Genomic DNA, 15,364 nt, shown 5'->3' with positions numbered 1-15,364 from the left:
TTCCCAGTTCTGTTGAAAAGAAAACATGCTGGTCTTATTATGACTCTTAGGGCTAGCATCTAGATTCTTAGTTGTCATCAATTAAAGAAAAACCTTGTGTCTTGTTTCTTTTAAGCAGTACGTATTTTTATTAAATTATTAAAAAAAATCGTATCATATGTGGTATCACATGTGGATAGGACTAATGGTGTTGCCTACTAACCTCTTGTATGCCAGTTGCTACTAGAGGCACTTAGCTGAAGCAGTAATCCCTGTGTATAGAACTGGGATGGAAGAATTGGAAGCTGCAGCCCTAGGTCTGCCATTGCTCTTCCAACCAATCCATCTCTAAACTGAGGACTGCAGCGTTTATTTCCCTTTGTAAAACACATCTATTGAAGGGAAGCACAAGCCTTTGTTTAGTGGCATGCATGCTTATTGTGCCAGCTATTGCAGGATTCTGGCAAGAGTTTTTGTTCTCTGTATGAGAACTTTGATAGATGTTTTTGCATTTATGAGACACACTGGTGTCTTCAAGTTTCTTGCAAAAAGCAGTTTTAAGGAATTTCTAAAGGAAATGTGAACCATTTTGGAAACGTCACATATAAGACTTCTGTGTAACATAAGGAATTTGCTGCTCGGTGTTTCCACCAGGCATTTTTTCCAGTAGTCCCTAGATTTCTATTGGTCTGTGAACCATATTTATTTATATGCAAAAAATGTCCAGTTTATGTTATTTGTGCTTATACTTATCCCTAATGTTAAGTGTCATAAAGCTGAACAACATTCAAAGTTTAAACCTTCAATTACATTTTTCACTCCATTTTGTGTAGCAATCAGTTGCATTGAGAGACCACAGCTTTATTCTAGCGGGTAATTTAACAAATCATAAATTTAAGTTTAAAGAACATAGCCTTATAAATTGAAGTGGTGAAAGCTAATATCACAAAGTAAGTCTCCAAATTAATCTGTGAATGTTTTCTCAGGGGGGTGTTTCTGTGTGTAAGACCATATGGCTACTCAGAGACTTCTAAGAGAACCACCTTAGGTTAATGAAATTACTTTTGTGGCTCAGGTTTGCAAAACAAGGTCAGTATGTTATAATATGTCCCATCAAAGAAAAATCCTCCTGTACAAGTTTGAAATACATTTTTATACATTATTAATGTGTACATTCTCTCATGCACAAATGCCAGGTAAGTCATGTAAGTGTACATGTTTTTTGTTGTAGGGTATCCTTCAGGGCTGCAATCAAATGTGTGCAGGCTATCTCTTCCAGCCAGACAAGCAGTATGATGTCTCCTATGACACTGGAGATAAGGCAATACAGTGTGGTCGGCATGTAGACATTTTCAAATTCTGGTTGATGTGGAAAGCAAAGGTAAATAACAAAAGTTTAGCTCAAAAACCAGAAATGCATTTATTTAATTTCTAAGTGTCATGTAATGGAATACTTCATTTTAACATACATATTTGTGTCATGGCAATCTCTAAACACAGAAATATCCAAGTATTAACTCAGAAAGGTACTATGTGAATTGTAGAACAATGCTAGCTGTTGGTAAATTCAGATGGCAATTAGAAGAAAGATTTAAGTCACTAGATGAGTCCTGCAGAAAAACCATAGAGTGCAGGGCACCAAAATGATCTCTTGCTGTGATGCTCTACACTTGGATAGTATTTTATGACAGATTACTTGTAACAGCAGAGCAGCCTTGATGACTTACAAGGGTCCTTTGAATATGACATTTCAATGCAGAGATTTTATAAATGGCTTTTTAAACCAAAAAAAGGCCTTTTTCTGAGCAAGCATTGCCCAAGTGACAATTCCACAGTTATTCTGGTACTACTGTGGTATGCCTGGATGGCTGCATTTAAGCATGGGCTGTTGTCCAGGCTTACATGTTCACAAGATGAGGATTCATGTAGTCAAGAAAACACATTCCATTTTTATTGCTTTATCTGCAGTCATCTCATTACTGTTATTCTTTATCTTCTGCTGGCAAAATGGGAATTCAGTTGGGTAACCTGTCCAGAGTCTAATTTTTAAAATAAAATTGATATGAAATCTAATGATAAACTCTAAAATCATAAACCAATTTTCACTTTGGGAGAAAATGCTTGCTTCTTCATTCATGTACAAAGTGTACTTAAAAAAAAACCCCAACTATTTATTATCAATATTCATATACTTTTTCTATACTTTATACTTTTTATGACCTTGACAAGATATCAGTGGGTAGGCAAGTGACATAGTAAACGTATGGCAGACTTTTGCTTGCTGGTTAAATGCACATTTCTAGCAAACTGTTCAGAGGAAATATTTTACTTCCCAATTCTTACACTTTCAACTGAATTCCCATTCTAAGTTTCTGGTCTTTCAGCAGCAGCTGTGAAGCCAGGACATAATATCCATAATATTTTTGGAAGCCCAAAAAATATAAAAGACCGAAAATAATCTACTAAAAATAGTGAAAGCCCTTGTTATTTTCATAATAAATTCTCTTAAAATGAGACAAACAAAATAGTGACTTACAATTGGGCCACTTTTAGCCACTTTTTAACTGTTGATTAATGCTACTTTTAAGTTACAAGAAATAATACTGCTAAATGTTTTCTGCCTGAAAATATTTAAGAGTGAAACTTATCTGAAAAGGTGATTGCATCAGAGCAGGAAAAGAAATGACCATATAACTAATACCTACTTTCTTATTAAAATAGGGTACAGTAGGATTTGAAAATCAGATCAATAAATGCCTGGAGCTGGCAGAATATCTCTACACTAAAATCAAAAACAGAGAAGAATTTGAGATGGTATTTGAAGGGCAGGTAAGTTTGCTTTCACATATGTGTGAGCCAAATCTGTCTTCATGCTTCTCACAGTTCTTCAGGACAGCTATGCAAAACTGCTCTGATTTTCTAAAGAACTACTTGACTATTGGCATCTGAGCAGATTTTTTGTCAAATACATGTGGTTTTGTATCATAAATGTCAGGTTTATCTCCTCTTCTTCCACAGAAGCCTTCTCAGTTTAGGGCATGAAGAACGCTTTAATACAACCTACTCATACTGAGATTATTAGTACCTAACTGAGAATCTGCTATTTTTACTGTATATTCTTTTGCCAGAGCCAGTACAGAAACCTTTGGATCATAGTATAAACTTCATTTCCCCCTTTGCTGAGGAAAGGAAAATTGGATTGCCCTTGCTGTGATCCTGAAAAACAGTTACTCATAGAACTGCACAAGGGTGAAAAGCACTTGCACTTCATTAGCAACCTAAATATTGCAAATGGGACAATATATAGGGAATCTAAGGCAGCAGAGGCAAGCAGCAGTACTGTAATCCATTTCTGGCTGTTTAACATGCAGGACTAGGAAAGTTAATACTATATTTTGTCTTTCATGTCTGTGATAAAATATGCTACTGACTAGCCTTTAGTGTTGGAATGAGCTGTATAATTTTTTTAATTGATGCATATGTTTGGTTCTTTTTGCAGCCAGAGCATACAAATGTATGTTTTTGGTATATTCCTCCAAGTCTCAGGGGCATGCCAGACTCTGATGAGAGAAGAGAAAAGCTACACAGGGTAAGTATTTTTGGTTAAATGTAAAAGGATAATTCCAAATTCTGAGATGTCAGTTCTCCATTGCTTGTAATGACCTTGATATTTGTTCACTTGTGTCTTTCATTTATATTGATGTTCAAGAAATGTTTTCCCTATAGAACCAGATTCAGAACATATTCAGTTATCCTGTGCTCAAAGTGTTACAAGCCTTCAAAAAGTAGCTAGGCCTACGGAATCACAATCTTCTTTGGATAGGACAGCTTATCTACAAGAGAAACAGAGGGTAATTGTTTGAAAATGCTTGGACAGGTAAAGGACATGAAAACCTGTGAGTTCCTTCTCAGGTATTTATTCTGATTTTAAATGCCAATGCATTAATGCATATCAGTGAAAATGAATACCCTTTGGAGGACTTTGGGATATATTTATTTGAAGTAGTAGAAGAAAGGGAAGGCATCATAGAAGCACCACCAGAAAAGATATCTTATTCAGGACCTGAGGGAAGCAAAATACAGTAATTTTGTAGTAATGTTTTAGACAGAAGAGGAATGAAATACTTTCAGGAGATAAAAGAATGATATCACAGTGTCAAAAATAATTGCTCTTTGTGTCTGTATGTGTGAGTGTTTGTTATGGAAGGGAGAAGAATGAGCAAACTTGGGAGATTTTGTAGAGGTTTTAATGGCTGCATCACAATGGGGGAAGAGAATAGAAGGGACTAGAAATTCCTGGGTAAAATTCCTGAGTCAAGCCAGTCCCATGTTAGATAAAGAAATTGCCAAAACAAAGAGAGAATAGAGGAAGATAGCGGTAAGAAGTAAGAAACAGCAAGAGGGATGAAATATTTGATTTAACCCTGTTAAATGTTAGAGGACATCATAAAGCATTCTACAAAACAGTGAAAGAGCCAGACATCTGACCTTGCCTGGCAGAGAGTAGAGCAGGAGAATGAAAGTCTGGATGGAAAAACTGGGCTTAGTCAATACCAAATATTAAGACTGTCAGAACATTATTCCTTGTAAATTAAACCGAGGAAGTGAGATTGTGGTAAATGCACAGTACTGCAAAATTACTGGAAGGTTTCCATGGCTTTTCCTAACAAAAAATATTCTTTATTACATAGATCTTATTGAAAAATTTCCATTGTTGTCCCCCCATATAAAATGCTTTGAGAATACATAATATTCTCATGGAAAATATCCACTACCCTCAGGAAGGTCTGGAGTGGACATTCATACCGAAGCAGAAAATGTTTCATCATGACAAAATCTTCAGCACAAAGAAATGAGATATACATTTAATATATAAAATAATTACACAGCAAATACTCTGGAATACTATTAATTTGTAAATCAAAAAGATGGATATTATTGTTGTCAATTTTTCTTTAATTAGCCAATCTTACTTAGTTTTTCAAGCTTTTTCTTGTTACAGACATCTTTTATTAAAACAACAAATGCTTGTCAATTTCTTTTTTCTGAATTAAGAAATGCTGTGATATACAAGGAAAGAATAATTTTTTTCTTCTCTCTTTGTGTGTGTGTGTCTCTCTCTCTTTTTGTGATCTTTTTTTTTTATGATAAAGGTGGCACCAAAAATCAAGGCATTGATGATGGAGTCAGGCACCACCATGGTTGGATATCAGCCTCAGGGCGATAAAGTCAACTTCTTCCGAATGGTCATCTCAAACCCAGCAGCAACCAAGTCTGACATTGACTTCCTCATTGAGGAAATTGAGAGGCTGGGGCAGGAGCTGTAGTGGTTGAATGATTTATTTCTTGAATTCACTGTTTTCCAGCACTGGCTATTTTTTAAACCCAGTTCTGCAGAACATGTTTAAAGGAAATTCTGTAAGTTGCAATCTCCTAAGACATCCTTAAACAAAACAACTATAGGCTACTGAAATATATATGTGTTGGTAGATCATATTATTGAGGGAAAATGTATTATCTTGAAGTTGAAGTACTATTGACTCTTACATTGGTCTTGTTTATTGTAGACAGCAGAAAATTAATAGATATTAAAATAGCAAATTAAGAACTCTGCACAGTATATATGTACAGTATAAATAAATATATATTATTATATATACATACATATATATATATATATAAAGTGGTTATAAAGTTAGATCAAAGCCACAGCATGTTTTCCACTTTAAGAAAATTAAGTTTTCCTTCAACAAATTTGATGTGGATAATGTGCTACAAGTTTTTCTGCCAGACAGAAATAGACATATAGAAACATTTCTAAAATGTAGATTCTTAGGAGCTAAAGAAAATGTATAACACTATTAGATCTTATTGTTGGTGCTTTTCTCACATACAAAACAGCAATCTCTAAGAGCACCTTTGAGTAAAATAGTTGTACTTGCCCTTTAGTGTCAAATCAGGGGATGACAGTAGCAGAGTCATTGTAACAGGTATATTATTGCTGTATTTTTAGAGGTTAATTTGTGTAGATTGTGTATATTATTGTTAAATTACTTTGTGGAAAAGGATTTAAATGTAATAGTTTTACAGCAAGATAACTGTTTAATTGTAGGTATCTGAAACATTTGCTTATTTATATGCAGAGATTTACCATGCTGAAGAGTTGTCTTGTATTTTCTTCCGTTTGTAATGTAACCTATTTATATATTATTGAAGTTCTAAATAATGTTTATGGTATTTTAGTGTCTTTGTGAGCCAAAGAAAAAATAAGAAAATATTAGTTGACACTTTTGTTTAAATCCTAGTGCCCTTAAAGTATAACTTACAGATAATTTTACTGAAGATAAGGAATTCTGACATTGTGTGTAGACTATCAAATCATGGAATCCCTTTAATCTATTAGAATTATTAGAAATTTCACTTTTATTTATTGTAATGTCAAACTGTTCTGTGTTCTGAATGCTTTTCTAGTCAATATTGATTGCTAACCAAGGCCCCTGGTTTTGAGTTTTATTTCAGAACTGACCTCTGTGACCATTTTAACTAAATTCTGTGGGAGTTTTAACCACATCATTCTTTTAGTGAAATGGAATTTCACTAAAATGGAATTTGGAGCTTATAAAATAAATAAAACCAAAAGTAATCTCAGTATCTTTTAATACAGCCAGCTTGTCCCAATAATTTCAACTGGTTAGTCTTTTCAAAGTCTGCATCATCTGATCATCTGCATCTTGATCAATTTTAATCAATAGCTAATCAATATTACTGAGTGGAAAAGTCCATACTAGAAACACAGTAGTGGAACAAAATGGAGATTCAATAATCCTCTGTTCACTGAGTTAGTGTCATGGTGATAAATGGAATATGCTAATTTCAAGTGTTTTCACACGTGATTCTTTGCAAAGCAGTAATTAATTGCTTTTTTCCCCTCCACCTCAGTAATAAAATTGAATTATTTTAGAAACTTTCAGTGAAATACAGTCATGCCATGCAGTTTTTGCAGTCTCTCTGGCCCCTGTCAGTCCTGTGGAAAGACAGCTACAGGTAAGAGAGATTTCCATCCTGCAGGTCCCACTGGTTGTCCTTTGAGGATGGTGTCTCAGGTTTGTGTTAGCAAAGGGAGAAGGAAGAAGCTGTTACAGTAAATGCTGTCTCCTACAGCACAGCCTTTCCAGGTTTTCATAGAATTCTTGCTTATTCCTCTTTCAAAATCTTCTGTAAAATCTTTTCTTCAAATCGTGTTGAAGCTAAAAATTATTGTAAATTTGTCACTGACCTTTAGATTTATGAGTATGACTTTCTAAATCGATCTGGATTGTTACTCCATATCATGAAACCCCCTAGTAATCTTACCAATACAGTATTCCTTTCATTAGATTTTTTTCAAGACAGTGTTTCTTTGTTGGTTTCTTGCCTTCTTCATCTCAAACCTCAATCTTGCTCAATTATAAGCCTACTGTATTACTTTGTAGTCAATATTTGACATTTCCTGATGGAAACATCCATGCTGTATGACCTGAGGCCTGCAGTACAGGTGTAGTTGGCATAAACATTGACTTTAGTGATAACTTCCATAATATTGAATGCCAAACTTTATAGATACCAGCTATTCATCAAAACTAGAAGACCTCTCATTGAGAACTGTTCTTAGAGTACAGAAAGAAGCTTGTTTTGAAGAAGCACATGTCACATTTTTATTTCAGACTTCTGTCTGAAATCTGGTCTCAGTTTTACTTTATTCAAAGGGCAGCTATAGAAGATTGAAAAAATTCTTTTAGTCCTTCTTGTTCATGAGAAACAATATGAACTAATATAATTAATCCAAAGACACATAACTGGTGACTTAGCTTCACTAGAGGATTTTAGGTTTTCTACACAAATGCCATGGTTCTTATGATTTCCCCAGTTCTTAGGTGGGAATTTCTGATTTCCTCCATCTCCCTTGTCAATAATGGTATTACTAAAGCTCCATCTTCCCCTCAGTCCTCTAACCTTAATATTTTAACCTCAAGAACCCTATAACCAGATCACCATCTCAACATTCTAATAGTAGTTTAATGTATCTGAGCTGTTAATTCTCCTTGAAGCAAATAAATGAGGTGAAGAGAAACATCTTCATCCTGATCATGAAGCTGTAGGAAGGACCAGAATACAGCTGATGGCATTCACACAGCACACGCCTGACAGTTCTGAAATGCAGTCAGAAACAGATCTAGACCTCCTCAGTGCATGTATAATGTTTTGCTCACTAACATTTCTGCTTCTTCCTTTTATGAAGTACCTTGTGTTTTGAAGATTAAAAGCATCAGAGGCTCTTCCTTTTGCCATTGATGGTTTGCGGCTGAGTGGGAATAATGGCGCTCCTCCTGCTTGTTTTGGAAGAGAGACAGTCAATGCATTGGTGTTGTCTCTAAAGACAGAGGGCTTAGATTTATCTTCCTACCCTCTGCATTTGTCTTGTTTTTCTGCAGTGTTGTGTCTTGACACAGATGACCACAACTGGATTTTTGCAAAGCTTTTGATTCTAATATCAGATTCTGGGGTGTTTTCCTATGAAATATACTGTGTTTAACAGGCACTGTGCTCGTAATAATTTCTGACTTGGTTAACTGATTTTAACAGAGCAGTTGTAGTCATTAGTGAGAAAACTCATCTTTTTTCTTATTAGGTCATTTTCATCTGAGTAAAATGCCACAGCTTCTCAGACTAACACTGACCTGGAACTTTGCTTCTTTTAAATCCATATACTATTGACTGTGAGAGATTAGGATGTATGGATATACAGGAGTATTGACTAATGTAAAGCATTTTAACTCCAGGTGAGCAACTTTGTTTTTCTGAGGTTTAAAATACACTCTGAGCTAGCAATTTTGCCTTTAATATCACAGGGACAATCACTGTAACTTTGCATGGGTGAATTCAGATCAATTAAACAATAGGCAAGATCTTAGCTGAACAGGTAGCTGCAGTGCTTATGAAATGATATCATTTATTTGGAAAAGACTGACCACTGAATAAAAATCAAGAGCAGCTGGTGATTTTGAATGAGAAAAATTCTGACTGTGTTATTAAAGGTAATTTTTAGAGAAGATAGATTATACCATTCATGGCAGACAGCCAGAAGCAGGGGCCTTGGGAATAATCCAGAATTTTAAAATCATCATGAAGTTAGCTCATAATCTGTTTTTTGAATGGTGACAAATATGAAGGGATTTTTTAAACAGAATCTCTGTTTTGTGGTTTAAGAAATGTTGAAGTAATAAAGAAGTTATGCGATGCAGTTTTAATTTTTCAATAAAAGTTTATCTTAAAAATTACTAATTTCTCTCATATAATTTTTGTGAGATCTTTTGTTTCCTTAAGAATATGAGACAAAAGCCATGCAACATTATTCCTCACCTTAAAAATAGTAAGGCAAATGTTAAGGCAGCTACTTAATTTAATTGTGAATTTAATATGAGCTTGTACCAACAGTGACTGAGGAAGAACCACAAGCACAGAACCTTGGTCAGTTTGGACAGGATTGTTGAGACATTAGTACTGTATGTAATATGAAAAATGTGCTTTAAAATCTTGGATTCTAGACCATGCTTTGGGGTAACCCACTATTCTCTTGTAGGAGATAATATAATTTTAGTTTTTTTACACCAAATAGATTGAAAAATAAGAGTACCTTTTGAATTCATTAAAATATAATTTTTTTTCATGGTATAGATAAATTCTGATTAATTGCTGCTCTATGCATTATCTGTAGGATTGTCATTGATTTTAACAGTGTATAGGAAATTTTATTTTGATTGCTTTAGGGTAGGATGAAAATCCTTCAATTAGGACGAGTTTTCTTAAGAACAGTTTCATTTTTAAGTTAAATATTTTATGAAACAAATTGGTCATGAGAAAAATACGTTCAAAGAAACTTATTAAGTCAATTAGTGTAGCATACAAATACCATCATGTAGAGCACTAAAAATTATGGAAGATGATTGTATGGTGTGAGTATTAAGGAATGTGCAGCTTATGCACAGACTATTCAGTAAAATGTTAGGACCACAACAAGGCTGTGGGTAGTTAACACAGCTCTCTGTGGTCAACAGAATTACACCTGCCTGGATTTCTCCTGTAATGTTTTATGATTTGCAAGCTGTGACAGTTGTGCTGAGGGTGATGATACATGAATTGGCAGTACTGCTCACTCAAGAACAGCAATTAAGTGAGGAGGAGATGAGAAAATGCAAGCACTGTCTGAAAGCAAATGATGAAAGGAAGGATGGCTGCAAAACATAGAAGGATTTCTGTTTCTTTTGACTATTTGAAAGAATCAGACTTTTGGACAAAGCAAGATTAAAATTTTGGTTAGAAGGTAAGATGCAAGAAGAGGATTTTAAGTAGACCTGGTAAAGTCAGAGAAAAGTTCTGGTTCTCTGTTTCAGTAGAATTCTGTCTACTGGGGGAAAATGGAACACTGTTTGGTAATGATGATAAAAGAAAAAACTGAAGACCTTGAATTATTTCTACTATGTATAAGTACTCTGTTCAGCATCTGAATGTAATTATTTCAGATTGGATAAGTCGACTTGAGATGTGTATTTGTGAATGTATTTATATGTATTGGTATAAATGAGAAGAATGGGTGCATGCCCATGCTCAGTGTGTATCAGAAAACAATAAGTTTTGCATGATGATGACTGTTTTTTTTCAGGACAGTTGAAGAATAATATTGAACAAGTATATGGTGAAAGAAACAGTAAATTATTTTCCCCTACCCTTAAAAGTATGTGTGTGTTGGATATTTACATAAATGCTTAAATCTCTATAATATCAAATTCAAATTCTCAAATTACATACCTTTTAACAGGATACCAGTCTGGTTCATCTACAAATGGTTGGTTTGATGCAGGAATTACTGTATAAAAATTTATGGCCTTGTTTTTTGTGGAAAGGTGTTGTGTCACGACTGTGCGAGCACAAATATGTAAGATCAGTGCAGATGATAGGAAATGGAGAAAAACTAAGTTTAACATTCAAGAAAACCTAGAAAAAATGTTACTGCAAGCAGAATCAACACATGTAAGTACAATTACTTTAGCTTAGATTGTAGAAGTCTATCATCTGTGGCCACAGTGTAAACTGGTTTGAAGCAGTGCCTACTCAGTGTGACATAATTAAGAGTTTCAATTATGCTGGTGCATAAAGCAGGCATGTTGGCCTTCCAAAAAATAGAAACTTGAATGCTACTTTAAATCCAACAGGGGAAAGTGTCTCTAAAAAGCAGCGTGAGAAAGGCATAAGAGATTTCTCATTCAGTGTCATATGCTATGTATATCTTCCAAAGTTTGCATGTATTATAAATTACATTCACTGTTTAACACATTGCCTTGTTAGGACTTCCCCTGGGCCTCAGCAAAAAAGACCATTAATCTCAATTAAGCTTTTCCTTTACTTTTGGGAAGGTTGCCTGCAGGGTAACACTGACATTCATTCTTGTGGATATACATCCAGTCTTACCACCAGATAAATTCTTTATTTCCATTAGGCTGGGGCTTCTTGTGGTTCCTTGTTGCATTTTCTGGCTGTGAGCACCCTCTGAAGACAAGGCCCTTATTGAGTGTCTCTTCCAGGTGATCACTCTCCTGCCACACTCACAGCACTGGCCATCAGTAACACACTGGCACAGCTCTTGGCTGTCTCAAGGGGCACAGCTTTACTGGGCAGCAGACCTCCACATGCTGGGTTTACCAGTGCTGAGCTAAAGAACCACAGCTGCTTTGATTACAGCAGGATTTCCTATTTGTGGAAAAAAAAAAAAGACATTTACTAATTCATTATAACCACTACTCCTTATTTGCCAGTAAGTGTGCTGCTACAATAATTCACTGTGTTCACTTATCTTGGCTGCACTTTACAAGTCTACTACTTGTACCTGACTCAGGTATGTTTCAGGGGTACTATATTTCTTCATACTGTTTTGGATATCATGGCTCTTCTATTAGTCTACAAATTTTCCAGAAGAAGCGTGGGGGATTTTCCCACTGCAAAAGAATCCAGTTTAGTTTCTGTACTATAAATACCCCATATTGGTGAGTAGTTGTTAGTTTTTACTCAGTCATAGCAAAAGTAAATGTAATTATTCTGTAGATATAAATTAAATGCCAGCTTTATCTTACAGTATGTGATGTGTCTTCTTTTGTCTTCCCAAGCATATGAGGCCTGTCTTTTTGCAAGCTATGATGTCCCAGATTGTTAACTGTGACCTGTCTCCCTGGCAGTAAGAGCTGTAATTGCCATCAGACAGCTCCCTCTGCTTCCTGAAGTGAGTGTGTGCAGACTGATTCCAACATTAGAGCTTATGTTGCAGGTTGAAGTTAAAAAAAATTTCTTCCTTTCAAATACGTCAACATTACTCTAAAAAGAACTACTAGGCCAGTAATTGCTACAATTTTCCTTCCCTAAAAGCCTAGTGTTTTTTTCCTCTCAGAAATTCTGTGACTACAGTGTAAATAATTATGCTTAGCTATTGTTGAACGACTTGAGAACTCATGTTAATTTTCTATATATAATGCTGCTGTAATTGTACAATTACTGCTGTACTGGAAGCAGGCCAGAGGTGGAATAGAGGTTCTCAGGGGAGTTGGAAGGCTCTCTCATTTATTCCGTAGCTCAAATCAGAGCTGTCTCCATTAAGCTGGCAAAGTGGCCAAAAAAGTCACTGAAAGAATTGGTTGGATTCTCAGAAAAATGTACATGGCTTGAATTTCCAACAGGAATGCCTGTTCCCCTCTAGTCTTTTAGCAAATACATTTAATTAAAAGAGCTTCAACAAACATAGGGCCCTTACCCTATGACCATGCCATCACTTTAGGGTTTATGTAGTGAGCTACTAATTCATCCATCTACACAGGTAATTTCTAAAAAGGCACAATACAAGTGTACATCTCGTCCTTTTGAGGTGACTTTTATGATGCTTGTATCCCCATCCATGCATTTAGCCCAGAAATAAGTTTTGCACCTTGAAGACTGGTTGTGAGAGCAAAGGAGGGAAGAAGAATCCAGAATTTGTTATCAGGAGCTGCACTTGCTCCCTGCATCCTTCTCCTGGACTGTGCTCTCTGCAGCACAGACAGTGGGATAGAGCTCTCCTGTGCTTTTGGTTAGTTTTTAGCTAGCTGAGGCAGTGAATTTCCCTGGACTCTGGTTTTTCTTCTTCTTGGAACTGTTTGAACCTGCACTGGACTGAAAACCCAGAAGAGCACCAGGAGCTGACACCTGTGGCCACCAGGGCCTGGGACACTGCATTCCAGCACTGGAGGGACTGATAATAGACTGAGTTACAGACTGAGCCCAGTTACAGCCCACTAAGGGAACTTGCTGAGTTTGTCATCTCTCGGAGCAGCAAGAGGTTTTATTGTGTAATATTGTTCATTTTTTTTGTGCTGGTGAGTGCTTTGCCTGTTAATAAACAGGGCTTTTTCCACTTTTCTCCAAGGAAATCTTTTCCCGCACCAGTTGTGGGAGGGACCACTTGAATTGCTTTCTAAAGGAACCCCCTTGGGGGCTTTCTCCCAAACTGCCTTAAACCAGGACAGTCTCTAGGCTTGTAAAAACAAATTATTCTGCAAATACAGGGCATCCCCAACATTTTAGAACTAAATAATGTTTTATATATTATCTTCCCAGCATTCCATATTTCTCATCCTTCCAGTGAATGGATCAATAGATCCTTTCAAATGTGTGTATAGGGGAGAGAGAGTGTACAAGGAAAGATTCTGTGCCATGCTGCCACACCAGTTCCTTATGCCCATCTTTGAATGGAAGACCAGATTGTGAGCTTGTTCTAACACGAGAAACAGCCCACTTGGGTACATATTAAAAGGGAAAGAGAACTGTTACACCAAAGAAGAGTCACATAGGGCTAATTTCAAACTAGTAAAGTTGTCCAGCAGGCAGAAAGGAAATGTACAGTACACTTTTGGCTGTGGTCTTTTGGCTGTGGTGTTTTACCACTTTTACAAAGTGGTAAAACATTAGAAGAAGCCAAGAATTAATTTGATACCACTTAAGTGATGTTCATTGCATATAGTTTGAAATAGGCACCAGCATAGAGTAGGTTATTTTGTAAATAGAAATGTAGATGAATATCTACCAGTCCTAACTGCTTACTTATATAGTTGTAGATCCACAAGGTTTTTCTGGCAGTAATATTTTTTCATTACATCCACAGGCACTAGGAACCTTTTTTACCATCTACATCACTCAGCAAAAGGTACTAAGAGGAATTGTGTAGAGAGGTAAAGCTTTCTTCCACACACTTTTTTACTTATGTTTATCTATGTTAAGTCAGTTTAATTTTCTAATAGTGTTGATGTCTGTAAAACTGGATGTTGGTTTCTTAGGCCAAATAATACAAGTTTCATTACTAAAATAATTTGATATGGCAAAGGGCAAAGTTAAGCAGTGAAAAATAAACTGCATAGAAACAGATGTGTAGAAAAAAGTAATCTGAGCTAACAGATTATTCTGTCTCTATGTGATTTGAGTCTGATGTGCTCTCTGAAATGCAGATTCAGCAATCTGAGCAGCTGTTCAGCAGTTACAACAAAGAATACCAAGGATTTAGAAAAATTGAGGCCCATTTCCCTATTACACTGTAAAATCAGGCTTTTGTCTCCAGTTGTGAATGAGATGTGATTTGGTAGGTTCTTGTCCACTAAAACCAAGTCATATTCAGACTCTGATAATTTTTAAAAATAAATCAATTACTATTTGAAAATCTTTTACATAGTAAGTTATGCAGAATCTTCTCATGGAGAACTGGATATATATTTCTAAATCAGACCAAATATCTTAATCAATTATAATATAAGAAATGAAGAAAACAATATAAAATAATTTATTTAAAGCATGCATATAAAAATACAGCAAATGTTAAAAATATTTTACCCAGAGTATTTTGATTTTACATTCTTTTGTCATGCACTACATCCTACAAATAGCTTTTAAGCTACCTTAGAAACTGAGGAGCTTTATCATTTCTTTTGTATTTATCCATGCTCTATAAGGCACATTGTAATTGTAGCTTGTTTTATGAGCCTGTATTATTTGTAGGTCTCTGGACTTGGTAACATTTTATAAGAGGCAGCTGTTGAACTGCTTTTAGCTGGTTCAGTAATGGTTGCAATTGTTTTCCAGTTGACTGTAATTCCTGGGATTTAGTTGGTTTGTTATTTAAAAACAACAACAAAACAGGAAACCTTTGATAAATTACATTCCTAATTTATGCAGTTATGTTGTAATGTGTTGATGGCTCTCTAACAGATTTAGACTTAACAGCATAAATAAAGATGTAAAGATTTTTTTAAAAAGTGACTTCACCCTGGTGTAATGCTAT

General features: G+C 35.5%; 1 protein-coding gene across 1 annotated transcript in view; it reads left to right on the top strand.

Moving 5' to 3' along the window:
• Positions 1-6,680, top strand: part of GAD1 (glutamate decarboxylase 1) — a 30,373-nt gene extending 23,693 nt beyond the window's left edge. The window contains exons 14-17 of the mRNA XM_054277512.1: positions 1,211-1,360; positions 2,701-2,808; positions 3,479-3,568; positions 5,133-6,680. Of these exons, the coding sequence (XP_054133487.1) occupies positions 1,211-1,360; positions 2,701-2,808; positions 3,479-3,568; positions 5,133-5,306 (522 nt within the window). The 3' untranslated portion in view covers positions 5,307-6,680. The remainder of the gene's footprint in view (positions 1-1,210; positions 1,361-2,700; positions 2,809-3,478; positions 3,569-5,132) is intronic.
• The last annotated feature ends 8,684 nt before the right edge of the window (positions 6,681-15,364 follow it).

This window comes from Melozone crissalis, unplaced genomic scaffold (assembly GCF_028551555.1).
Source record: "Melozone crissalis strain CALT ecotype California unplaced genomic scaffold, PUWL_Pcris_2 ptg000023l_1, whole genome shotgun sequence".
Lineage (NCBI taxonomy): Eukaryota > Metazoa > Chordata > Aves > Passeriformes > Passerellidae > Melozone > Melozone crissalis.
This window is presented reverse-complemented; position numbering and strand designations above follow the sequence as displayed.